Raw genomic sequence first — 27,152 nt, 5'->3', positions numbered from 1 at the left:
CTGTTGTCGCTGTCTGAGTCAGAATGGTGTACTCTTGAGCAGTTCCATGTGGTATGCTTCGTCTGTGTCAGGTAGAGCCGAAGGAAGTTAGTTTATTGAGTAAATGGGAAAGGGAAGCACAGTGTTATAATAGCCCTGGACACTTTATTATGTAAAAGCCTCACTTAAAGTGCTTGTTTTAAAGGTGTATATAATTTTACTCAAAAAATTTAAATTAGAATAGCTAATGCATTAAATTTCCCAATAAATATTCTTGAACAAATAATATATAAATGTGTGTTTTTCATAGTAGTTAATACCGTATACTGGTTTAAAAGCTGCACTACATTAACACTTGTTTACAAATTTTACAGGGATACTTTGGAGCAGTTGGTGCACTTCTCGGACTGCCAAATTTCAGCTAAAGCGTCAGGTTTCTCTCTGCTAATAAATGTCACCCAAGAGGAACTGAAAACCAGAGGCATTATTACTGCATTGTTTGTCACTGGGAACCAAAGGATAGAGATTAGCACTATTCCTGTTGGTTTTTAAATGTCAAAGCGCTAAGCTGCTGAATGTTGCCATAATACAGTAAAGGAGAGAACTCCGGCACATGTCACGTATCCCTAGTTGAAGTGCTTTCCCCTCTGTATATAGCCAGTGCTTAAATCCTTAAATGCAATACAGCCTCTGATTATTGAGCTTCCTCTGAAAAAGGTTTTTCTATTTTATGTAGCCAGCATTGCAGCACTGTCTGCTCACACACAGAATCTTCAAATCTCAGAAATGTTTAAAAAAGTTTAGCTTATGAAAATAATTCTGAATATTTGTTACAAGTCTGTTTTATGTGCATTTTGGTTATTAGTGAGCAACTGTAATATACCCAGTATCAAAAATTACTGAAAGTCAATCAAATATGATCATTTTTATGTGATTTTAGAAATATCAAGGCAATATTAATTATTCATTCTTACAGTTTTTCTAACATATCTCCTCCCAGAAAGCATGTTTACATGATCTTTCCCCCGAAGTATAACCTTTTGCAATTATTATTAAATTTTAACCTAACTTTTAAAATAAATCTAGAAAATGCACATATTTGGTGATACTGCACTTTCTGTATTCTATTAGTTATAACTAATCGATACATTTAAAAATGTTTTGAATTTGGAGACTTCATTACTTGTTTGGAAGTCTGTGTAATAGGCCCTAGGACTGTTCTCTTATGGCCTGAGTGTATCAGAGTTAGTGCTCTTTCTATACCAGATTATTACCTCAGGCCCAAACTTAGTCGTTCCTTCTGAACCGTCAAAGCTAAAGACTTTATTCTGCTATGAACTGCAGCAACAGAATCATTTATTCTGAAAGAATGGTATGGAAATCTGAATGATGAGTTGTTTTGAAACTTTGTGGGTGTCAGGCAGTATCGCAGAATTATGAAAGGATCAATGTTTTCGCGCATTCTGGTAATAAAAGCATTACCGTTCCAAAATGTGTAAATCCACTTGCCTTGGAAAATATGCTCTATTTTGAAATCATTATTTTTTATAATGTTTTAAAGGTTTTCAGATTTTTACTTTGAACAGTTAATAGTTTGGAGGTTCCATAGTTCAGTGAGGTTGTTGGGGTCTGCTTCTCATGGTTTTGGAAGTAGAAAGACTTGGGGAAAAAAGTTACCTCCATAAATTACCAGTAAATCTGGATGGATTTTGAAGAGTTTAAAAATTGTTTATGTGAAGAAATATATTGTGTTTCTGTGGGCCATAATTTTGCTCAAGTGTGCACAATTGAGAGCAATTTTCGGTAAACCTGAGGTGCTTGGTAGAGATTTCTCTGTGTACTTTTCCAAAATCATGCTCAAATACTTAAAACAGTTTTCTTTATCTAAAGACATGAACATACAGATAACGAGAGTGAGTGTTTAGAGGGGAAAGTATGTAGAGGTAATTTTTTAGAATTTAGAATTCGTGTTAATCAGTAGCCGATTTAAAACCTCAGTGACTTCCTTCTCCTTGGTTTAATGTTTCTGTTGTAGCAACTAGATAGTTCAGTCAGAATGCCATTGTTTTAAATAAAGTTTATGTATCACTTCCCATTGATACTGATTAGGCAGTAAAATTGCTGAGGACACATCCTGGCAGTTTCTAAGAATCTTTTTCTCTTCTTTATAAAACTGATGACTTGTATTCCTACACCCAGACAGTTTTAGTCTGTTTTATTCCCCAAAGACCAAAGTATTAGTAGACATACTTGCCCGTTGATATGGGTGTCCCTTACTCAGCTACTCTAAATTAAATAGATGAGAAATAGGCTTACTTTCTTTAGTTTAGGAAAAGCCAACGCCATTTCCAATTATATACATAATTATTGAAAGTCCTCCAAGAGGCTCAAATATTTTTGCCAAAAAGTCCATAAAGACTTCTGGAATGCAGATGTGATCGCTATATTGTGAGTACCAGTTCCTGAAACACTCAGTCCATTTCTGAAGCAGAATGACGCAGCTTTAAGTGGAGGTCTTCTTGTCCTGTGGTGCTCTTGCCTTTTAAAGAGTAGTCTGTCGCATCTTGCCTTGATTTTTAAGGTTGTGTTCTTGTGTGGGAGACCTACCCAGGCAATAGTTCCAGATGTCCTTTATAACCACTCTGCTTTTACACACAAAATTTTTTTCTATTTTTTTTTTCTGTCATGCACTTTATGCTTTTTACTCTCTTGAATTTGAGAATGTAGTTTAAAAATTCTTCTTTAAAAGCTATGTAAGAACTGAAAGGATAATGACCAGGAAAATGAGTATATATAGTATTTTGATTTGACTTAATGTTTTGTGGTATTTGTAAACAAAATACCAGAAACATACTGCCTTTTGTAATAATGACATTATTTAAGATGTTTTGCCATGAATGTCAGTACTGTTCTATTTCCCAGTAAGTATGCATATTAAAGTGTTTATTTTAGTGTGTTTTATTCTAACACAAAAGGGATTCATACAGCTTTATTTCTTCAGCGTTATTATTCAAAGCCCTATCATCAGATGAACTCAGAAAATAATGTGCTTTTCTGTATTGCTGCCTGTTTTCAATATTTGGGACAGTAGCTGTCTTATTTTATACTGAGCCAAGTAATAATCAGTAAAGACCCAAGAGGACTGAATAGTTTTAACTTTAAAATGTATAAGTAGGTCATTAAAAATAATGGTGGCATGAAAAGTGAATTCATTGTAACTTTTCTGCCACATTTAAATTTAGTAATTTTCACTTGCAGAAAGTTAAAGTGGTTTCTTAAAACTTAGCAGTCCGTGTCTTGGGTTATGCGGTAGACATGAGGTCATAATTTGATGTTGCATTAGACATCGCACTGTCACTGTTCTCATTTCCCTAAACATTAATTCATTTGTAGAATGAGAGAATTAAACTGAAACTCTTGAGGTCTGTTCTAGCTCTAAGATGTTTTGTTAAAATGGGAAATAACTCGTATTATCCCAAGAAAAGACAGTTGTTTTATTCGTGGCAGTATTTGGGATAACTGAAACAGTTTGTTCAGATATTTGAGGTCATATTTTACAGTTTAGTGCTTATGTAGCATTTTTATAATTACTACATAATTTTTATTTGTATGTGTTAATAGGTACTAGATTTTGGATTCTCACCAAACCAATAGAGTGGATAGCAATTACTTCTCTCATAATGTTGTTATTGTCAAGTAGATGAATCTTAATATGAAGGTTTTACGTGTGTGTACACAAACACATCTTAGTGTTCAGTAACTTTATAAAAGTGTCTGGAATTTTTACTGTGTTTATGCTAAAATCATGGGCATTATTATAACAAGTTTTTCACTGTACAAAAAAACATTCCACTAGGCATTTGAAAATCAGGTCTATGTATTTTTTGTAGCCCTTTCCTTTAAGCTGTTTTTATTTCAGATTATTGTAAGTACAAACGTGGAATAAATCTATGCTGGAATTATTTGTTGCTGTTGTCAAACACAACTCAGCAAAATTTAAAACAAGAGTTTAATTACCTGCAAGTGAGTTGAAATACCATCGGTTACAGACATATCCACATTAAGTGTTGAAGGCTCAGTACTTTTATCATTAGGACTGTCTGGGTAATCAGATGGACACGTGTTTGACATTCCTAACTACTAATGACAGCAAACGGACCAGTGAGCTGGTGCTGGGGCTTTTCAAGTGCCACCGTTAGTGCCGAATGATGTGTTTGGGGGAAAATGGTTTTTATTTTTTTAGGGGGAAAAAAACTTTAAAATTCTGGCCCCAATAGTCCCAGGTTGTTTTTGTGTTCTCTTGTAGATTTTATTTTAGTCTTTTCTTTTACTGCAAATGCTACGAATTTTATGTTTAAAAAACTAAGGAGGAATGTATTTTTCAAAGGAATGAGTGAAGTGAAAAATTAAGGTTTTTAATTTGAATAAATATGCAACTAAATTCAATCTCCGATGTTACAAATAATGTTTTTGCTACTTCTCAACATATTTCATATACAGCAGTACTTACTGTACCAATCAAGGAACATTTCAGTTTTTACATAATTTGTAAAGTGCATAGAAAATGCAAATAGCATTGTACCTGCTGCAGTCAGTAGTTGTTGCAGGTGTTAAGCCATGTTGAAATTTGCCACAAAATGAATATCCTACTTTTCCCAAAAATAATTGTTGAAGTTAGAATGCGAGTGATGTTAAAATAGTTTTTCTTTTTTTTTTTTTTTAACATTGTGTGCTTTTTATTTGAACTACAGTAAAACTTTTGACTAACTGAAATTGAATGGCATTGGTCTTAATTCTGCCCATTTATCAACCGAATCATACCTAGATGTTTTATATGTCCCGGCCTAGAAAAGTCCTTTAATCTTGGTGTTAATTTTGCTTATACAAACCACTTCAGTTTAGTTGCCTTATTCTGTTGATTACATTGTTTTTGTTAAGTCTGAGCTTTGTCATGTCTGAATTCTTCTAACACTGAATCTGTTGTAAAAATGTATATGTGCTACAAATTTTATTCATAATAAAATAAGTTATAGCCTAATGTAAACTATTAAACATTTTTTGTAAATTGCCTAATTTATTTTTTCATTTATGTACAGTTTCTTATGTAAATTTTTAAAATACTTGTTGCGGCCTGTTCCATAAACATTCCGGTACCCTTTTCCTTAATGCTTACTTGCATGAAAGAAACTTGGGTTTTATTTGCTTGTTTGTATTGTATGGCCATTAAACCAACTTCAGTACTCTGCCTTCTTTACTCTGGTTTAGTTTTTTCTAGTTTTGTTTGTATTCTAAATGAATATTAGAACCAGGCTTTTTCCTACTTTCCAAATAAATTCTCTAAATTGTTTACTATGTGTGTCTTTTCATTTTTTTTATTTTGTATAATACTCCTGCTTTTCTATTGTGATTAAATGTAAGATTGTGTAGTTTTAGCTGAACCTAACTGTAATAGAATATAAGTTCAATAAGAGCAAGGACTTAGTGGAAGTTTTTACCTCTGTGTCCCCAGTGCCTGGCACAGAGTAAATACTTGCTGAATGAGTTACAGAAAAAGTGTCCTAATTGCTAGTCCACCTTTACAAAATAGAAGTGATTATAATTGTCCCCACCTTCCACTCCCCCGCATTAGAAAGCACAAATGTTAGTTCTCAGAGCTGCAAACTCCCAAAATTGAAGACTTCCTCAGAGTCATTAAGATGTGAAAACAATTTCTTTTCCTTGAAATGAGGCCATATTAAATATATCCTAATTTTTTTTTTAACAGGAAGTGAATGTCTACAACAGAGTGGCTCTTACAGATTCTTAGACGTTCTCCACAGGAGAGATGCTAGCGCAGGTGTGGTAGGCAGTTTGGGAAGGCTGATTTTATACATGTTTCCTCTAAACCAGAACTTCTTTTTCCCCCTCCGTAAAAACACCAACACTTCCTATGAATTTTAAACTTGAATAAAAAACATTAGGTATGAACTGCTTTAAAAACACACCCCTGGACACCCTTTTATAGCTCAGTAATGAAGTCATTCCTGAGGTTCACCCTTCAGCAAAAATTGAAAAGGCCCATAAAACAAGACTAAATGGCCCAGGGGCAAGGATGAGAAGGCAGGAGATAGGAAAGCTGGTAATGGGGAACCCAAGGCCAAGAAGGGGAGAGGGTTGACATAGGGTTGGCAACCAGCGTCACAAAACAGTATGTGTATTGTTTAATGAGAAACTGGTCTGCAGCCTTCATCTAAAGTACAATATAATGTATATTTTTTAAAGTAAAAAACTTTTTGCTGAAAATTTAGTACAGAAAAATACAAATCATAACAAAAATCATAATATGTCCATGTGTGAGCAGTTGAAATAAATACGTACATGAAAATGAGTTAATTCTAGTTTGGATTCATTTGTCCTTAAGCAGTGGGTAATATGGATTTCTGTACAATGTTTATTAAATCTGAAAAAGACCCCCCCACAAGAAAAAGTTAGAAATTTGACCTCTGCATTTTCAAATTATCTATTTGATTGTTTAGACTCCAGGCGTTTAAGGTTAGGAATTTGACTACCATGTGAAGTACATAGGAACTGTTGTGTGCTGTCCAGTTGATTTTGACTCAGTGACCACATGTAAGAGTAGAACTGCCCCCATAGGGTTTCTTAGGCTGTAATCTTTACAGGAGCAGATAACCACTGGTGGGTTCGGACCAGCAACATTTTCGGTTAGCAGCCAAGTGCTTACCCATTATGCCACCAACCAAAAAAAAACCAAACTGTTTACATGGAGTCGATTCTGACTCAGTGACCCTATAGGGCAGAGTAGAACTGGCCCATAGGGTTTCCAAGGAGTGCCTGGTGGAATCGAACTGGCCACCTTTTGGTTAGCAGCTGTAGCTCTTAATCACTACACCACCAGGGTTTCCATTATGCCACCAGGACTCAAAATAGAAACTAGGATGGCTAAAGTATGAGATGGGGCTAAGAAAAGAAACGATGAGTTTACTGTGGAAATGACAGATTTTCAGTGTAGTGTAGATCTCCAGGTGTCAGACGTATTGCAGGCAATTGGAAATACGTACTGAAGAGCAAAAATTCAAGGGTACAGAAATAATTGAAAATCCATGTTATCACCCACATCAGGGACTTGTGTCTGCCATCTTAAGAATCTTATTTTTTTAAGGCTTTCATTCAAAATAAACTTATTCAGGAGAAGGGGGGGTGGATTGTATTAGCTTCTATGCACAGAGCTATGTAAATTTTGAAAGCAAAATGTCTGTGTTTCATGTTTTGTTCCAATCGGTGCATTTATTGAGCAAACAAAGTTAATGTTTCTACATCTAAAGTTATTTGGCAGTGCTCGCTTCGGCAGCATATTTACTAAAAATTGGAATGCTACAGAGAAGATTAGCATGGCCCCTGTGCAAGAATGACATGCAAATTTGTGAAGCGTTGCATATTTTTGTATGAGACCACTACTACAAAAACTCATGGAAAAAAGATTTACATAAAAAAACAATCTTTGAATGGAAATTAAAAGAATCCTATCAGATTATTACAAAAAATTGTACTCTAACAAATTTGCAAACCTAGAAGAAATGGATGAATTCCTGGAAAAACACTACCTACCTAAACTAACACAATCAGAAGTAGAACAACTAAATAGACCCATAACAACAAAAAAAGATTGAAACGGTAATCAAAAAACTCCCAACAAAAAAAAGCCCTGCCCAGATGGCTATACTGCAGAGTTCTACCAAACTTTCAGAGAAGAGTTAACACCACTACTACTAAAGGTATTTCAAAGTATAGAAAATGACGGAATACTACCTAACTCATTCTATGAAGCCACCATCTCCCTGATACCAAAACCAGGTAAAGATATCACAAAAAAAGAAAATTACAGACCTATATCCCTCATGAACATAAGTGCAAAAATCCTAAACAAAATTCTAGCCAGTAGAATTCAACAACATATCAAAAAAATAATTCACCATGACCAAGTGGGATTTATACCAGGTATGCAAGGCTGGTTTAATATTAGAAAAACCATTAATGTAACCCACCATATAAATAAAACAAAAGACAAAAACCACATGATCTTATCAATTGATGCAGAAAAGGCATTTGACAACGTCCAACACCCATTCATGATAAAAACTCTCAGCAAAATAGGAATTGAAGGAAAATTCCTCAACATAATAAAGGGCATCTATAAAAAAAAAAAAAAAACACACTTTTTTTTTTTTATGCAAAGCCAACAGCCAACATCACTCTAAATGGAGAGAGCCTGAAAGCATTTCCTTGAGAACGGGAACCAGACAAGAATGCCCTTTATCACCGCTCGTATTCAACATTGTGCTAGAAGTCCTAGCCAGAGCAATTAGGCTAGACAAAGAAATAAAGGGCATCCGGATTGGCAAAGAGGAAGTAAAATTATCTCTATTTGCAGATGACATGATCTTATACACAGAAAACCCTAAGGAATCTTCCAGAAAACTACTGAAACTAATAGAAGAGTTTGGCAGTCTCAGGTTATAAGATAAACATACAAAAATCACTTGGGTTCCTCTACATCAACAAAAAGAACACCGAAGAGGAAATAACCAAATCAATACCATTCACAGTAGCCCCCAAGGAGATAAAATACTTAGGAATAAATCTTACCAAAGATGTAAAAGACCTATACAAACAAAACTACAAAGCTCTACTACAAGAAATTAAAAAGGACATACTTAAGTGGAAAAACATACCTTGCTCATGGATAGGAAGGCTTAACATAGTAAAAATGTCTATTCTACCAAAAGCCATCTATACATACAATGCACTTCCGATCCAAATTCCAATGTCATTTTTTAAGGTGATAGAGAAACAAATCACCAACTTCATATGGAAGGGAGAGAAGCCTCGGATAAGCAAAGCAATACTGAAAAAGAAGAAGAAAGTGGGAGGCCTCACTCTACCTGATTTCAGAACCTATTATACAGCCACAGTAGTCAAAACAGCCTGGTACTGGTACAACAACAGACACATAGACCACTGGAACAGAATTGAGAGCCAAGATATAAATCCATCCACATATGAGCAGCTGATATTTGACAAAGGCCCAGTGTTAGTTAATTGGGGAAAAGATAGTCTTTTTAACAAATGGTGCTGGCATAACTGGATATCCATTTGCAAAAGAATGAAACAGGACCCATACCTCACACCATGCACAAAAACTAACTCCAAGTGGATCAAAGACCTAAACATAAAGACTAAAACGATAAAGATCATGGAAGAAAAAATAGGGACAACCTTAGGAGCCCTAATACAAGGCATAAACAGAATACAAAACATTACTAAAAATGACGAAGAGAAACCAGATAACTGGGAGCTCCTAAAAATCAAACACCTATGCTCATCTAAAGACTTCACCAAAAGAGTAAAAAGACCACCTACAGATTGGGAAAAAATTTTCAGCTATGACATCTCTGACTCTAAAGCGCCTGATCTCTAAATGATTCTGTTAAAACCCAACCACAAAAAGACAACCCAATTAAAAATTGGGCAAAGGGTATGAAAATGCACTTCACTAAAGAAGATATTCAGGCAGCTAACAGATACATGAGAAAATGCTCTCGATCATTAGCCATTAGAGAAATGCAAATTAAAACTACGATGAGATTCCATCTCCAACAAGGCTGGCATTAATCCAAAAAACACAAAATAATGTTGGAGAGGTTGCGGAGAGATTGGAACTCTTATACACTGCTGGTGGGAATGTAAAGTGGTACAACCACTTTGGAAATCTATCTGGTGTTTCCTTAAAAAGTTAGCAATAGAACTACCATACAACCCAGAAATCTCACTCCTCGGAATATACCCTAGAGAAATAAGAGCCTATACATGAACAGATATATGCACACCCATGTTTATTGTAGCACTGCTTACGATAGCAAAAAGCTGGAAGCAGCCAAGGTGTCCATCAATGGATGAATGGATAAATAAATTATGGTATATTCACACAATGGAATACTACGCATCGATAAAGAACAGTGATGAATCTGTGAAACATTTCATAACATGGAGGAACCTGGAAGGCATTATGCTGAGTGAAATTAGTCAGAGGCAAAAGGACAAATATTGTATAAGACCACTATTATAAGATCTGAGAAACAGTTTAAACTGAGGAGAACACATTCTTTTGTGGTTACGAGAGGGGGAAAGAGGGAGGGTGGGAGAAGGTTATTTACTGATTAAATGGTAGATAAGAACTGCTTTAGGTGAAGGGAAGAACAATACTCAATACAGGGAAGATCAGCTCAGCTGGACTGGACCAAAAGCAAAGAAGTTTTCTGGATAAACTGAATGCTTCGAAGGTCAGTGGAGCAAGGGCGGGGGTTTGGGGACCATGGTTTAAGGGGACTTCTAAGTCAATTGGCAAAATAAATTCTATTAAGAAAACATTCTGCATCCCACTTTGAAATGTGGCGTCTGGGGTCTTGAATGCTAACAAGCGGCCATCTAAGATGCATCAATTGGTCTCAACCCACCTGGATCAAAGGAGAATAAAGAACACCAAGGTCACAAGATAATTATAAGCCCAAGAGACAGAAAGGGCCACATGAACTAGAGACTTACATCATCCTGAGACCAGAAGAACTAGATGGTGCCCGGCCACAACCAATGACTGCCCTGACAGGGAACACAACAGAGAACCCCTGAGGGAGCAGGAGATCAGTGGGATGTAGACCCCAAATTCTCATAAAAAGACCAGATTAATGGTATGGCTGAGATTAGAAGAATCCCGGCGGTCATGGTCCCCAAACCTTCTTGTTGGCCCGGGATAGGAACCATTGCCAAAGACAACTCATCAGACATGGAATGGACTGGACAATGGGTTGGAGATGCTGATGAGGAGTGAGCTACTTGTATCAGGTGGACACGAGACTGTGTTGGCATCTCCTGTCTGGAGGGGAGATAGGAAGGTAGAGAGGGTTAGAAACTGGCAAAACGGTCACGAAAGGAGACACTGGAAAGAGGGAGCAGGCTGACTCATTAGGGCGAGAGTAAGTGGGAGTATGGAGTAAGGTGTATATAAGCTTATATGTGACAGACTGACTTGATTTGTAAACTTTCACTTAAAGTACAATAAAAATTATTTTAAAAAAAGAAAGAAAAAGCAGGACAAATGTAAACTAGAAAAGTCAGAGCAACAAGTGGAAATATTTCCACAAATAAATACAAATGGACTAAATTTGCCTATTAAAAAGACTGTTTGATTCGGTTTGAAAGTTAAAAAAAAAAAAAGGGGGGGCTTTTATAATAGATATGACCAAAGTAAAAGCACCTAGACAGTTTGAAAGTAAAAGGGTAGAAAAAGATCAGACAAACGCTAACCTAAAGAAGACCTGTGCAACTGTATTAAGAGAAGCAAAATAAATCTGAAGACAAATGTTGTCATTAGGAATAGAGATTATCACATAATCATAGATAATCCAATTTAATCAAGAAGACATAACTTAAAATACATATGCAATTAATAAAGTAGCCAGGAAATAAAGTGAAAGTTGAAGTAACAACTAAAAGGAAGATTTCAACACCTCATTCAATTCTTGTTGGGTCAAGCAAACAAAATATCAAGAAAAACATAGACAGAAGGAGGTGGAGCCAAGATGGTGGAATAGACAGACACTTCCAGCGAGCCCTCTCTACAACAAAGACCCCAAAAAACAAGTGAAACGAGTATATTTGTGCCAAGCTGGGAGCCCTGATCTTCAAAGGCAAGCTTAGAAAATGAACTGAGGGGCAGGGGGAGGAAGAGACCTTTCAGACGCGGAGAGGAGTTACCGGACCTGAATCACGGGGAGCCCTCAGGCGCTATTCTGGGAGCGGCTGCGGTGGTGGGCTGGTACTAGCGTTAGGCCGAAGTTTCCTCAGGGAGAAGCAGCCAGCCGCACAGCCTACTCACATCTCCAGAACCTGAGGAGAATGGCGGTCTCTGCAAAAGCTAAGTAAAAACCAAAAAACCCACTGCTGTCGAGTGGATTCCAACTCATAGTGACCCTGTAGCGACCCTATAGGACAGAGTAGAACTGCCCCGTAGAGCTTCCAAGGAGCACCTGGCGGATTCAAACTGCTGACCTTTTGCTTAGCAGCAACAGCACTTAACCACTACACCACCAGGGTTTCCAAAAGCTAAGTACTTGCGTATATTTTAACGCGTCCCCACACCTGCAAACCAGCTTCAGCGGATGAATTCCCTGGGCCTGAGATAGGCACTGTTGAGCACGTAGAGCCATCCTCCAGGCCTCGGGGAAGGAAAAAATTTGCATTTAAGGGAAAAGATAATTTGCCAGCTCCACTAACTGGGGGAGCTCAGGACAGAAGCAGCTCCTGTCCAGGCATAAATGGTCCGTGGACTTAGAGCACCTTTCCCTTCTGCATGGACCTGTGTGGGCCTATTTTGGGAGAATAGGCCCTTGTTGGCAGACTCCAACCATTTCAGCTGTGTGGTGGAGAGGTGGGTGTTGGATGTTTGACATTGCTTTGTGTATTAAACAAGGTCCTCACCTACCCACATCAGGGACCTAAGGACTGGTAGCTCCAGCCAGATCACCCAGCCACCCGTGACAGGGGTCCAAAGGTAACTGGTACCTCCCAGTCCTTACAACCAAAAACTTTGGGTGCCCGTGGTCCCTCTGCAGAACCCACCCACCTGCATGCTCTAGGGAACAGGGATGCTCTTTCCTCAGAGACACTCGGGGGTTGGTTCTCAGCCCCCTGCCTTGTTCAGAGTGTGACCCCCTACTGCAATCAGATACCAGTATATATGCCAATCACCCCTGCCCCTCTAAGACTGTAGGACAGAGCCTGTACCACACACTTGATGATCAGCTACCTGGAAACCCAAGCTGAATTCATAAAAGAAAACTGAATGGACTCCTAGACTGATATACCTGATAACAGCTCTAGTCATCTGGGGACAGGACATCAGAGCTCCAAAGGTGAAAATAATCAAGCTAGCTCACTCAAGCAACCCGTAAGGGTATACCAAAACAAAACAAAGCGAGAAGGTACGACACAGTAAGCAAGCAAGCATAAACTAATACAATAACTTATTGATGGCTCAGAGACAACAGTCAGTATCAAGTCACATAAAGAAACAGACCATGATCACCTCAACAGGCTCTCAAAACAAAGAATCCAGGGATCTTCTAGATGAAAGTGCATTCCTGGAATTACCAAATGCAGAATACAAAAGTTTAATATACAGAACCCTTCAAGACATCAGGAAGGAAATGAGACAATACTCAGAACAAGCCAAGGAACACACAGATAAAGCAATTGAAGAAATTAGAAAGATTATTCATGAACATAATGAAAAGTTTAATAAGCTGGAAAAATCCATAGACAGACAGCAATCAGAAATTCAGAAGATTAACAATAGAATTACAGAAGTAGACAACTCAATAGAAATTCAGAGGAGCAGAACTGAGCAAGTAGAAGCTAGAATTTCTGAACTTGAAGATAAATCACTTTGCACTAATATATTTGAAGAAAAGTCAGATAAAAGAATTTAAAAAAATGAAGAAACCTTAAGAATCGTGTGGGACTCTATCAAGAGAAATAACCTACAGGTGACTGGAGTACCAGAACAGGGAGGGATAACAGAAAATACAGAGAGAATTGTTGAAGATTTGTTGGCAGAAAAGTTCCCTGATACTGTGAAAGATGAGAAGATATTCTATCCAAGATGCTCATTGAACTCCACATAAGGTAAAAAAAAAAGGTAGATGTTAAAAAAAAAAAGTCACCAAGACATATTATAATCAAACTTGCCAAAACCAAAGATAAAGAGAGAATTATAAGAGCAGTGAGGGATGAATGAAAATTAACCTACAAAGGAAAGCCAATAAGAATAAGCTTGGACTACTCGGCAGAAACCATGCAGGCAAGAAGGCAATGGGATGACATATTTAAAAAATTGAAGGAAAAAAAATTGCCTGCCAAGGATCATATATCCAGCAAAACTGTCTCTTAAATATGAAGGTGAAATTAAGACATTTCCAGATACATACAAGTTTAGGGAATTCGTAAAAACCAAACCAAAACTACAAGAAATACTAAAGGGAGTTCTTTGGTTAGAAAATCAATAATATCAGGTATCAACCCAAGAGTAGAACACTGGGCAGAGCAACTAGAAGTCAACCCAGACAGGGAAATCCAAAAAAAAAAAAGCAAGACTATAAAAAAAAAAAGCTCAAAACAGGGGAACAGGATGTTATTATATAAAAGAAAACAACGTTAGAATGATAAAGAGGGACTAAAAAATGTAGTCATACACCTTCCATATGGAGAGGAAGATACGAAAGTTAGGTTTAAATTTAGAAAAATAGGTGTAAATAAAGTCACCACAAAGGAGACAAACTATCCTACTCATCAAAATAAAATACAAGAAAAAAATAAAGACTCAGCAGAAACAAAATCAACAACAAATATGAGGAAAGGGCAATATATAAAGATAATCTACTCAGCACATAAAATTAAGTGGGAAAAAGAAACTGTCAACAACACACAAAAAAAGACATCAAAATAATAGCACTAAATTCATACCTATCCATAATTATCCTGAATGTAAATGGACTAAATGCACCAATAAAGAGACAGAGAGCGGCAGAATGGATTAAAAAACAAGATCCATCTATATGCTGCCTATAAGAGACATATCTTAGACTTAGAGACAAAAACAAACTAAAACTCAAAGGATGGAAAAAAATATATCAAGCAAACAATCAAAAAAAGAGCAGGAGTAGAAGTATTAATTTCTGACAAAACAGACTTTAAAGTTAAATCCATCAGAAAGGAAAAGGAAGGACACTATATAATGATTAAAGGGACAATACACCAAGAAGATAAAACCATATTAAAATTCTAGCCAATCGAATTCAACAACATATCAAAAAAATAATTCACCATGACCAAGTGGGATTAAAAAAAAAAATTTTTTTTTTAAAGCAGGGATGGTTCAACATTAGAAAAACAATTAATCTACCACATAAATAAAACAAAAGACAAGAATCACATAATTTTATCAATTGATGCAGAAAAGACATTTGACAAAGTTCAACACTCATTCATGATAAACACTCTCAGCAAAATAGGAATAAAAGGAAAATTCCTCAACATAATAAAGGGCATTTATACAAAGCCAACAGCCAACATCACCCTAAATGAAGAGAGCCTGAAAGCATTCCCATTGAGATCGGGAACCAGACGAGGATGCCCTTTATCACCACTCTTATTCAACATTGTGTTGGAGGTCCTAGCCAGAGCAATTAGGCTAGATAAAGAAATAAAGGGCATCCAGATTGGCAAGGAAGAAGTAAAAGTATCTCTATTTGCAGATGACATGATCTTATGCACAGAAAACCCTAAGGAATCTTCCAGAAAACTACTGAAACTAATAGAAGAGTTCAGCAGAGTATCAGGATACAAGATAAACATACAAAAATCAGTTGGATTCCTGCACAACAACAGAAAGAACATCGAAGAGGAAATCACCAAATCAGTGCCATTTACAGTAGCCCCCAAGAAGATAAAATAGGAATAAATCTTACCAGAGATGTAAAAGACTTATACAAAGAAAACTACAGTACACTTCTGCAAGAAACCAAAAGAGACTTACGTAAGTGGAAAAACATACCTTGCTCATGGATAGGAAGACTTAACATTATAAAAATGTCTGTTCTACCAAAAGTGATGTATATACATTTAATGCAATTCCAATCCAAATCTCAATGACATTCTTTAATGAGATGGAGAAACAAATCACCAACTTCATAGGGAAGGGAAAGAGGCCCTGGATAAATAAGGCATTACTGAAAAAGAAGAACAAAGTGGGAGGCCATACTTTACCTGATTTTAGAACCTATTATACCACCACAGTAGTCAAAACAGCCTGGTACTGGTACAACAACTGATACATGGACCAATGGAACAGAATTGAGAATCCAGACATAAATCCATCCACATATGAGCAGTTGATATTTGAGATGAGAGGGTAGAGGGGGTTAGAAGCTGGTGAAATGGACATGAAAAGAGAGAGTGGAGGGAGGGAGCGGGCTGACTTATTAGGAGTAAAGTAAATGGGAGTATGTAGCAAGGTGTATGTAAGTTTTTATGTGAGAGACTGACTTGTAAACTTTCACTTAAAGCACAATAAAAATTATTAAAAAAAAATAGAACACTATAGTTTACAAGCTTGAGTTAAGGGACATGTGTTGAATTCTACATCCAGCAAAAAGAGGACACATTCTTCTCAAGTATACTTAGCACATTTACAAAAAAATTAATCATGTACAAGTCCATAAAGATTGAATAAGTTTTTCTAATAAGAAAGACCATATTTTTAGAGTACATCGTAATTAAGTTACTTGATAATAATAAGGTAAAAGTCCTTACCTATTTTCTGATGGCTAGGGAGTCAGTACAGGGCAGTGCTTAAAGCAAGTATTCTGGAGCATGGGCTCCAATCTTGCTCTGATGCCTGCTCAGCACATGATCTTAAGCAAATTCCTAAACTTCCATGTGCCTCACCATATACGTTTTTGTAGTAATCATTACCATTGTTCAAACATTTTCAGTTTTCCACCTTTGGAACAAATGGCATTGCGCTTCTGGCTCTCTTGTGGTTAAATAGGTTCATATGCTTAGTTCTGGCCAACTAATGAGTTGTGATTGGAAATTATGCTTGTCACTTCTCAGCTAGACCATTTAATCACCTGTCTGAGATCATCCAGAGGCCTTTTTTCCCGCTAGTATGACAACCAGCGGCATTCAAGATGGTGGCTGCTCTGTCAGACTGGATTCCTGACTGACTAAGATTAGCAGAGCCTCTCCGCCCCAACAAAAAAATGAAGGAACCATAGTCTGAAGAAGAAATAAAATTTTGTTCTTTGGGGCCACAGAGCTTGGGGACTATGTGTTACCACAGCATAACCTGGCCTATCCTGACTGATAGAGAAACTGGTACCAGAAATGGAATGCTGCTGTATAACAGAAATGTAAAATATGTGGCATTGGATTAGGGGCTGGCAGCAGGTGGCAAAAACAAGTTACCAGGGAGTGGAGGGACGGCAATTCATGTTATGCTCAGGTAAAACTTCAGTAACACGTGATAACTTGGAAGGTCGGTAAAGTTCCAATGAATTTGTACCCTTAGGAGAAGATGGAGAACACAATGTTAGTAGCATGTATTGGCAATTCTGTTTTTGATAACTCCAAAAAGAGATGATTTTGAAAACAATTGGGTACTTCGCAAGCAAAAATAAAGGGAAAGAGCCCCCAAGTAATTATGCAAGGAAGTAGTAATAATGTTGGACCATGGAATCTCAACCAGGTAAGAAAGGAAGTTGAAGGGATAGTGAAAAGACAGTGGATCAGTGAATTGGAACTCTTTATGAGGGTGACTAATAGTTGAATTTGGGGTTCATAGAGGCAGTGAGAGGATCCTGATGGTGCAGTGGTTAAAGCCCTTGGCTGCAAACGAAAAGGTCGGCTATTCAAACCCACCAGCTGCTCCGAGGAAGAAAGATGCGGCAGTCTGCTTCTGTAAAGGTTTACAGCCTTGGAAACCCCAGTGGGCAGTTCTACTGGCTCCTGTAGGGTCACTAGGAGTCAGAATCAACTCAACAGCAGGGGGTATGGTTTTGAGGCAGTGAGGTAGACAAATAAATGGAGAGGAAGGAAGTTTGAGGTGGGAGGAGGTTAAAATCACACGAGGGGAAAGACAGTGTTCTCCATAAACACAACCTCAGGTTTCTTCCTCAGCTTCTCTTGTCCAATGTCTCTGGAAGTCTTCCTGTGTGGCAGAGATCAAAAAAGAAAGAAAGAAAGAAAGAAAATCTGCCAAACATAATGACTGCTAGAGGCAGCCAGAGTTCTTGCATTGTTTTCAGGCACCTGAGTTCTTCGGATAGGAAACAGGGGCTCAACTGGGGCCAATGAATGGAAAGTGTCTACTGAGCAGAGGACTTAGAGCCACAGCTGATGTGGGCCTTGGTGGCCACCAGGGAATGGAAATGGCAAATGTAAGAACTAAGAGAAAAATGAAAAGACTTTGGAAAGATATCCGTAAATTTTTTTGCTCAAGAGACAGAAAATTCCACTTAAACCAACTTAAACGAACAAACAAAAAAAGAGTATATTGGTCCCTGTCTTAGTTATCTAGTGCTGCTCTAACAGAAATACCACATGTGGGTGGGTTTAACAAACAGACATTTATTCTTTCACAGTTTAGGAAGACACAAGTCCAAATTCAGGGTGCCAGCTCCAGGGGAAGGCTTTCTCTCTGTCAGCTCTGGAGGAAGGTCCATGTCATCAATCTTCCTCTGGTCTAGGAGTTTCTCAGTGCAGGAACCCCAGGTTTAAGGACACACTCTGCTCCCAGCCCTTCTTTCTTGGTGGCATGAGGTCCCTCTCCTCTCTGCTTGATTCTCTCTTTTACATCTCAAAACAGATTGACTCAAGATACAACCTAATTCTGTAGATTGAATCCTGCCTTAATAACGTAACTGCCTCTAATCCTGCCTCATTAACATCTTAGAAGTTAGGATTTACAACACCTAGGATAATCACATCAGATCACAAAATGGTGGATAATCACCCAATACTCGAAATCATGTTCTACCCAATTTGATACACATTTTTGGAGGACATAATTCATAGCAGTCCCCATAAATAAAAAAAATTCATAGGTTTTCTGGTCTAAGGTGCAGCTTGATCCAGGGCTTGAACAGTGTCCCATGGGATCTTTTTTATTTTATTTTTATAATTTTTATTGTGTTTTAAGTGAAAGTTTACAAATCAAGTCAGTCTTTCACACAAAAGCTTATATACACCTTGCTACATGCTCCCAATTACTCTTCCCCTAATGAGACAGCCCGATCTCTCCTTCCACTCTCTTTTCGTGTCCATTTCGCCAGCTTCTAACCCCCTCTACCCTCTCATCTCCCCTCCAGGCAGGAGATGCCAACATAGTCTCAAGTGTCCACCTAATCCAAGAAGCTCACTCCTCACCAGCATCCCTCTCCAACCTACTGTCCAGTCCAATCCATGTTTGAAAAGTTGGCTTCGGAAATGGTTCCTGTCCTGGGCCAACAGAAGGTCTGGGGGCCATGACCACTGGGGTCCTTCTAGTCTCAGTCAGACCATTAAGTCTGGTCTTTTTATGAGAATTTGGGGCCTGCATCCCACTGCTCTCCTGCTCCCTCAGGGGTTCTGTGTTGTGCTCCCTGTCAGGGCAGTCATCAGTTATGGCTGGGCACCATCTAGTTCTTCTGGTCTCAGGATGATGTAGTCTCTGGTTCATGTGGCCGTTTCTGTCTCTTGGGCTCGTAATTACCTTGTGTCCTTGGTGTTCTTCATTCTCCTTTGATTCAGGTGGGTAGAGACCAATTGATGCATCTTAGATGGCTGCTTGCTAGCATTTAAGACCCAGATGCCAGTCTTCAAAGTGGGATGCAGAATGTTTTTTCCATAGATTTTATTATGCCAGTTGACTTAGATGTCCCCTGAAGCCATGGTCCCCAAACCCCTGCCCCTGCTACACTTGCCTTGGAAGCATTCTGTTTATTCAGGAAACTTCTTTGCTTTATTTTGGTTTAGTCCAATTGTGCTGACCTCCCCTGTATTGCATATTGTCTTTCCCTTCACCTAAAGTAATTCTTATCTACTATCTTTTTTTTTAATCTAATTAGTGAATGCCCCCTCCCTCCCCACTCTTGTAACCACAAAAGAATGTGTTCTTCTCAGTTTAAACTATTTCTCAAGTTCTTATAATAGCGGTCTTATACAATATTTGTCCTTTTGCAACTGACTAATTTCACTCAGCATAATGCCTTCCAGGTTCCTTCATGTTATGAAATGTTTCACAGATTCCTCACTGTTCTTTATCGATGCGTAGTATTCCATTGTGTGAATATACCATAATTTAGTTATCCATTCATCCGTTGACGGGCACCTTGGTTGCTTCCATTTTTTTGCTATTGTAAACAGAGCTGCAATAAACATGGGTGTGCATATATCTGTTTGTGTAAAGGCTCTTATTTCTTTAGGATATATTCTGAGGAGTGGGATTGCTGGACTGTATGGTAGTTCTATTTCTAGCTTTTTTAAGGAAGCGCCAAATTGATTTCCAAAGTGGTTGTATCATTTTACATTCCTGTGGGATCCTTTTATTCAGCTCAGCTTTCTCTGGGTTGGCCTCTTGGTTCATTTCTCAGACTGGTGTCTTCTGAATGTTTCAGCCTCACCCCGTCATGGTCTCACAGTGGCTGTAGCAATTCCAGAGCTTACTGCCTACCCCCACACCATTGAGGGAGAAGAGAATGTGTCTTCCACAGGCTTTCTTAGAAGAGGGAGCTTATCTTTCCCACAAGGTCCACATAGCTCACTAGCTCAGTCTGGGCTCTCTGCTCTTTTCTGAACCTACCACTGGGCCAGAAAGGCAGGATATACTGTTTGGCATAAGCAAACCTGGGCCCTTCACTGGAATTGCAGGTAGAATCAATCCCATGGAAACATAATGAGGGAGGGGTGGTTTTCCAGAGGGAATTTGAGTTACAAGGGGATTGAATGATGGGTGGCCAAAAAACAATGAATGGCCCTCATTAATGCTTAGGGAAGCGCAGCCTTAGAGTCTGGATGAGAAAGTAACATAACCAGCAAGCAGTGCCCGGTCAGGAAAAGGAGCATCAACAACTGTGTTTCAGGCTCTAAGTTCAACCCTCATCCTCTTTAGAATCTAAAGGATTGCATCCTGGGTTGTCACAGATGCCCCAAGTACCAGCAGGAATGCTCAACTGTTCAAAATACTGTCCTAAATCTGCCTTTCTCAATCTTTGATGGGAATAGTACTGGACTTTAAATAGTATCTGAGCCCTGGCTGCACATTAGAATTACCTGGGGGATTTATGAAAACACCAAATTTAATTTCACTGACTTAGAGAAGGAACACAATTCTGCTCCTGAATGTCCCAGATGATCCACTTTCCAGCTATGCCACCTTGGCCGACTCATGTCACTTCCCTGAGCCTCAGGTTCCTCACCTGCGATATGGGGGTGACACCTGCTTCTGAGGGTTAAGTAAAACAAGGTGTATGGAAATACCTAACACATCTTATGTGCACATTAAATGGCAAGTAACTCGGAATATACCTCAAGAGCTATGATTTCAGAGGAAAAGGAGGTCCCTGTGAGCCAAAGGGCATGGAAAGACTATTGGTTTCTTCTTAAGGGGGGCATGTTGAGACTGGAATGGGTGGGGAGGCAAAAGGGACATACACTGCCATGCTGATCAGAAATGTGTGAGCTGTACCCACACACTCAGCTGTGCCACCACCCACCACACTGCCTCCTCCCACTAGCTCTCCCAGACTTCAACCATTTTAATGGCACTGAGCCTCACTTTCCTGATGTGTAAAATCACGATTAAAATAGAACTTTACCTTGCTGGATTATTGTAAAAATCAGATGAGTTAACCCACGGATTCAAAACAAAATCTAAACAAGGGGAGAGGTGTGTAGGCAGGAAAGGGCACCTTGACTTGAGGATAGGAAAATTTTTTCTTATGTGTACAAAAGTGCTAAATATATATGAAAAGACTGATACATTAACTACATTTAAATAAAGAATTTCTGTTTGTCAAAAGGCTCTGTTAAGAGAACCAGAATATAACGTGCAGACTGGGAAAAATTTTTGCACACATATAACTGATAAAAGGCTTGTTTCTCACACATATAAAGAACTACCACAAAATAAATAAGACAATGACAAGTAACCTAAAATTATGCCAAAGATCCAAATAAACTCTTCACAAGGCTAGACGTCCGAATGGCTAATTAACACGATAAGAAAAAAAATTTTTTTTTTTTTTTTTAATGTGCTAAAGATATAAACTAAACCCACAATTGATCAAGCTTTGAAAGTGTGTTAATGCCGAGGGTTGGTGAGAATGGGAAGCAAGAGGATTCTCACACTGGGGGAAAAGGGCTGATAATATCTAATAAACCTAAACATAAACAGACGCTATACCCAGGTTCACTCCTACTTGTGTTATTATATAGAAATGTGAGTTCATGTACACCAGGATACACACACAAGAATGTTCCTAGAATCCTTGTTTGTAACAGCTGGCATCCAAAAGCAGCCTCAATGTCCATCAACAATAGAATGGGTAAAGATGCTATCTATGGTAGACTCAGACAAATAAATATTGCATAGTAATAAAAACGAGCAAACTATGGATACATGGGACAACATGAATAAATCTCACGGACATCATGTTGTGCAAAAGAAATGAGGTACAACAGGATATAACGTGGTCTGATTAGATTTCTCAAGTTCAAAACCAGGGAAGTAAATATTTTAGAAGAGTGAATGATTAGGTAATAAACCTATTAAAAAAAAAAAAAGTAAGGTGGCTAGGGATGTGGTTACCACTTGGAGGGAGGGGAAGAGATGAGACTTGGGGAGGGGCATGCAAGTAACATTCAATTCCTTACCTGGGCAGACAGGACGTTACACCAGTCACTCCGAACCTTTAAGTAGGGCTGCAGCCCCAGCCCCACACTTAAGAAGCCTACTCTGGCCTTCCTTCATTGGCATCTCACCCCCTGGACAAAGGACTCCACAGGGACCAGACTAACATGCCCCAGGAGCCCATGCCCCCCTTCTAGATCATGCATCAAGCACCCAGAGCCCTGCTCACCAGCTAGAGCCTGCTTCCAGCCTCTTCTCAAGGCCAGTCCTCCAGAGAGAAACCCATGCTCCCAGTTGCACCTCTAGTCCCAAGGGTTGGCTTAAAGGATGGTGTTTGAAGGGGATGCAGACAGATCTTGGACTTGAGAGTTGGATGTCTACAAACAGGTGCATAAGTCCCTTCAGGAAGAAGAAGGGGCAGGCCTGGGGTCAGGGGCCTTCACGTGTTCTCTTCCCCTGGGTCACACGAATGTTAGGGACAATGTTGATTTTACAGCAATTCATTAAGCTAAGCATTTATGTCTTCAGCACTTTCTTGTACATTTATTCTCATTATTAATTTAAAGTAACAATTTTTAAAATCAAATAAATGCTTAGCTTTACACCTGGGAAGAAGGCAGGGCTTGGTAAATATTAGTGTAGCAGGATCCAAATTTACTTACTACAACAAACGTGCTCTTGCTCGGTAGCAGGATTGGGGTTGGGAAGGGAAAGTGCCGATTGAAAGGAACTTCATTTCTTTTAGATAAATGTTCAGTTCTTCAGATAGTCTCCCTCCCCATTCTCCTTCCCTCCATTCCAGGAGGAATCCGTGCAGGGGGAGGCTGACAAGCATCCCAGTGAGGAGAATGGGTGGGTGGAAAGACGCGGTGGTGTACCTTTCCCTGCTGGTTCCTGTAACTCCACTTGGCCTGGGGTCCAGCCTCGCCACATCACCGCTGAGGTACCTGCAGCTGAGACTGCACGGGTACTTGGACCCGGCTCACTACTGCAGCCCCACAAGAGCTGCTGGCCCTCTGAGACTCAGCAGCAAGCTACCTCCAGCTTCCAGCTTGAACCAGCCTTCAGGAGCCCTGCTAAGTTCCCCACACTTCAAGACAACCCCTAGCATACATATTCTTACTTCTCTTAATTCTCAACACCTAACTCTCAGCTATCTTATTATCTTATTGTTATGGACTGAATTGTGTCAAAAATATGTGTTGTACAACTTCTACAAGGCAATGTCACAGAAGCTCCATAGACACGTCCAAACTCCCTGAGGGACCAAATTGCTGGGCTGAGGGCTGTGGGGACCATGGTCTCAGGGAACATCTAGCTCAATTGGCATAACATAGTTTATAAAGAAAATGTTCTATACTCTACTTTGGTGAGTAGTGTCTGAGGTCTTGAAAGCCAGTGAGTGGCCATCTAGGAGGCTCCACTGTTCTCACCCCTTCGGGAACAAGGGAGAATGAAGAAAACTAAAGATGCAAGGGAAAGATTAGTCCAAAGGACTAATGGACCACATCTACCACAGCCTCTACCAGACTGAGGCCAGTACAACTAGACGGTAAACGGCTCCCCCTACTGACTGCTCTGACAGGGATCACAATAGAGGGTCCCAGACAGAGCTGGAGAAAAAAGTAGAACAAAATTTGCGCACACACACGCACACACACACACACAAACAGACTTACTGGCCTGACAGAGACTAGAGAAACTTCGAGAGCATGGCCCTTGGACGCCCTTTTAGTTCAGTTCTGAAGTCACTCCCAGGGTTCACCCTTCAGCCAAAGATTAGACAGGCCCATAAAATAAAATGAGACTAAAGGGGCACACCAGCCCAGAGGCAAGGAAGAGAAGGCAGGAGGGGACACGAAAGTTGGTAATAGGAAACGCAAGGCCAAGAAGGGAGACTATTGACATGTCATGGGGTTGTTATCCAATAAAACAATATGCGTATTAACTGTTTAATGAGAAACTAGTTTGTTCTGTAAACATTCATTTAAGGTACAATAAAAACAAATATATAAATGTGTGTGTGTGTGTGTGTGTGTGTGTTTTAAACACTAACCTGTGGGTCTAATCCCACTTAGGAAGAGAGTTTTCATATGTTAATGAGGCCATATCAGTGTAGCCTGCGCCATAAACATAACCACTGTTTGAGATATAAAAAGAGCACGTTAGGCACAGAAGCAAGCAAGCCTGAGTTGGGGAAAGATGGAGCCATGCGGAGAGCTCCACAGAGAGTCAAGAAGAACGCTGCAGAAGCTGATACAAGATTCTCCCCCAGTGGACAGGGAGAGCCTTCCCCTAGAGCCGGTGCCCTGAATTTGGACGTCCAGCCTCCTAAACTGAGAGAAAACAAATTTCTGTTCGTTTAAGTCACCCGCTTGTGGTGTGCATGTTACAGCAGCTCTAGGAAACATATATTTGTTGATAAAGAGAGGAACGACGGGAGGAGGGAAGAGCACGCAGAGCACGTGTTTTGTGCCAGGCGCTGTGCAGATATGTTCACATGGCCTTACTGCGCCAAGGCTCACAATCCACTAAGATAGGCACTTTGAGCTGAAAGTTCCCTTGCAGACCTCAGATGGTCACTGCAGCATTCCAGGTCAGGTACTCATGCCACTTTGACTTCTAGGTCTTCTGGATCTCAGTGCTCACCAGAGTGAGCACCATCCTTTGCCCTGTCCTCATTCTCCACAACCAGGTGCTGGCTTTCCTCCTGTACTTCCTTTGGGACTTATTCTTGCATTTGCCTTGGTACATACCATTCCATTGGCCCATGAACCCATGTGCAGCCCAGAGAAATTCTTTAGGTTGTTTTCATGCTGCGGTGGCACAGTGGTTAAGAGCTTCGCGGCTAACCAGTTCAAATCCACCACCGAATCCCTTGGAAACCCTATGGGGCAGTTCTACGCTGTCCTATAGGGTCGCTATGAGTCAGAATTGACTCAACAGCAATGAGTTTGGGGCTTTTTTGGTCTCTGTGGATTTTTTTTTATGGATGGTCCTCATTCGAGAAGCTCAGATGTAGACTGTATATACTGGGGTGGGAGTGGCTGTGGAGTGCCTGTGCCAGGAAAGAGGTACAGTTTCCTCTAATTCCCTCCTTCCTGCTCTATCCCCACCCATAGGGAGAAACAAGGAGTTCCTTATCAAGGCTGAGTTGATTCTCAGGAGGGGCTGGATCCTGTACTCCAGTTGTTACAGAGACCTTCCCTTCTCAATGCCCTGCTCTTATAATCTTCCTCTACTGAGAAGGTTTTTGTCCCCTCTGAGTCCATTCCCAGCCTCAGGGCCTCCTCCTAGTGATGAGTTAATTAGCCTAGGATTAGAGAGGAGCCCCTGTGTGGTGCAAATGGTTAACACACTTTGATGCTAAATGAAAGGTTGGAGGTCTGAGTCCGCCCAGAGGTGCCTCAGAAGAAAGGCCTGGCAATCTACTTCCCCCAAATCAGCCGCTGAAAACCCTGTGGAGCACAGTTCCACACCAACACACCTGGGGTTGCTAGAGTTGGAACAGACTCGACGGCATCTGGTGGCTGGTTAGGATTGGACAGAAGATTTTTCAAAGCAAAGGAACCAACATAGGCTTCAGTGTAAAAGGCATAGATTTTGAAGTTGGACTGACATGGATTTGGTTTTAGGCTGTGAACTTTTCTGAGGGATCTTAAGCAAGCCTGTCATCTCTCTGATCCGAATTCTTCTCATCTGTTAAATGGGAATAATGACCCTTACTTCGTAACGAAAATTTCATCTTGTTTATGGAAATGCCTGACTGAATTGTTGGAGACATTTACCCCTTCACCCTCCTCTTCCTGAGTCAGCCTTACCAACAAATCTAAATTGTAGCTCTTCCTTATGTGTGCAGGTGGGGAGAAGAAGATGGCTGCCCTTAAAAAAGTCTGATTCACCTGCCTTTTTGTTCAGATTGTACGCCTTTGAAAAGGGCAGACTAACCACAATCTGTGCCCAAGCACATACCTAGGAAGGCAAACTCATTCCCCAAATGATGTGTTAGTGAGCAATCATTCCCTGACTAAATGTCAATGACCTTGGCAATTGACAATGGGTGTTTCTTGAATGTGAATGAATGAATAAATGAAAGGCCTTTTTGAAGGTGGACTTTGGAGGGATTTACCAGGCTTTGGAGCATTCCCAGCTCTCCTGGGATGACTCACTTTCCTGCTTCCTTACACCTGGTTTGGAGACCCAGAGTGCAAGGTACTGAATCCAGCATTGAAGGGTGTGCAGGAAATGCCCTTCAGAGACTGATGCTTTCTGGCAGTCATTTTTCTGGCGGTTCCTCAGACACTTGGTGATGCCACTCTGGCATGTTGAGCTCTGCAGTGTGAATACTCCGCCAGGCGGACCATACGCTATCTCCCTGCCTTATCTTGCTACTTTGAAATCTAAGAAAGAGGTGAGACTATAAGGTGGTGATTAGGGGGACACACTGAGGACCATGGACCTCTGCTCTGGGTGTGTTCCTGTGTTTGACTGAAAGTGGGGACCCTCATGGTCTGTTCAGTGTGTGCCATGTGGGGGAGAGGTAAGATCACTCTGCTGTGCAGGAAATAGCAATGGATTTAGAGCCTCAAAGACTAGCAGTTAAGTTCCACATCCTTACTGGCTGTGTAAACTAGGGCAACTGTGTTTCTTCAAAAGGCCTAGTCTGTCACAT

General features: G+C 39.7%; 1 protein-coding gene and 1 non-coding gene across 4 annotated transcripts in view; both read left to right on the top strand.

Moving 5' to 3' along the window:
• The window catches only part of PANK3 (pantothenate kinase 3), a 31,495-nt gene extending 20,232 nt beyond the window's left edge, over window positions 1-11,263 (top strand). For all 3 annotated transcript variants that reach the window (XM_023551327.2, XM_023551321.2, XM_003404878.4), the window contains one exon: window positions 354-11,263. In XM_023551327.2, the coding sequence (XP_023407095.1) occupies window positions 354-404 (51 nt within the window). In that variant the 3' untranslated portion in view covers window positions 405-11,263. The remainder of the gene's footprint in view (window positions 1-353) is intronic.
• On the top strand, window positions 7,312-7,419 carry LOC111751842 (U6 spliceosomal RNA). Its single transcript, XR_002786907.1, has one exon. It is a non-coding gene; the product is annotated as a U6 spliceosomal RNA (small nuclear RNA).
• Window positions 11,264-27,152: the final 15,889 nt, after the last annotated feature.

This window comes from Loxodonta africana, chromosome 2 (genome assembly GCF_030014295.1).
Source record: "Loxodonta africana isolate mLoxAfr1 chromosome 2, mLoxAfr1.hap2, whole genome shotgun sequence".
In the NCBI taxonomy this organism is placed as follows: domain Eukaryota; kingdom Metazoa; phylum Chordata; class Mammalia; order Proboscidea; family Elephantidae; genus Loxodonta; species Loxodonta africana.
The sequence above is the reverse complement of the archived record's forward strand: the minus strand, read 5'-3'. Positions and strand labels throughout refer to the sequence as shown.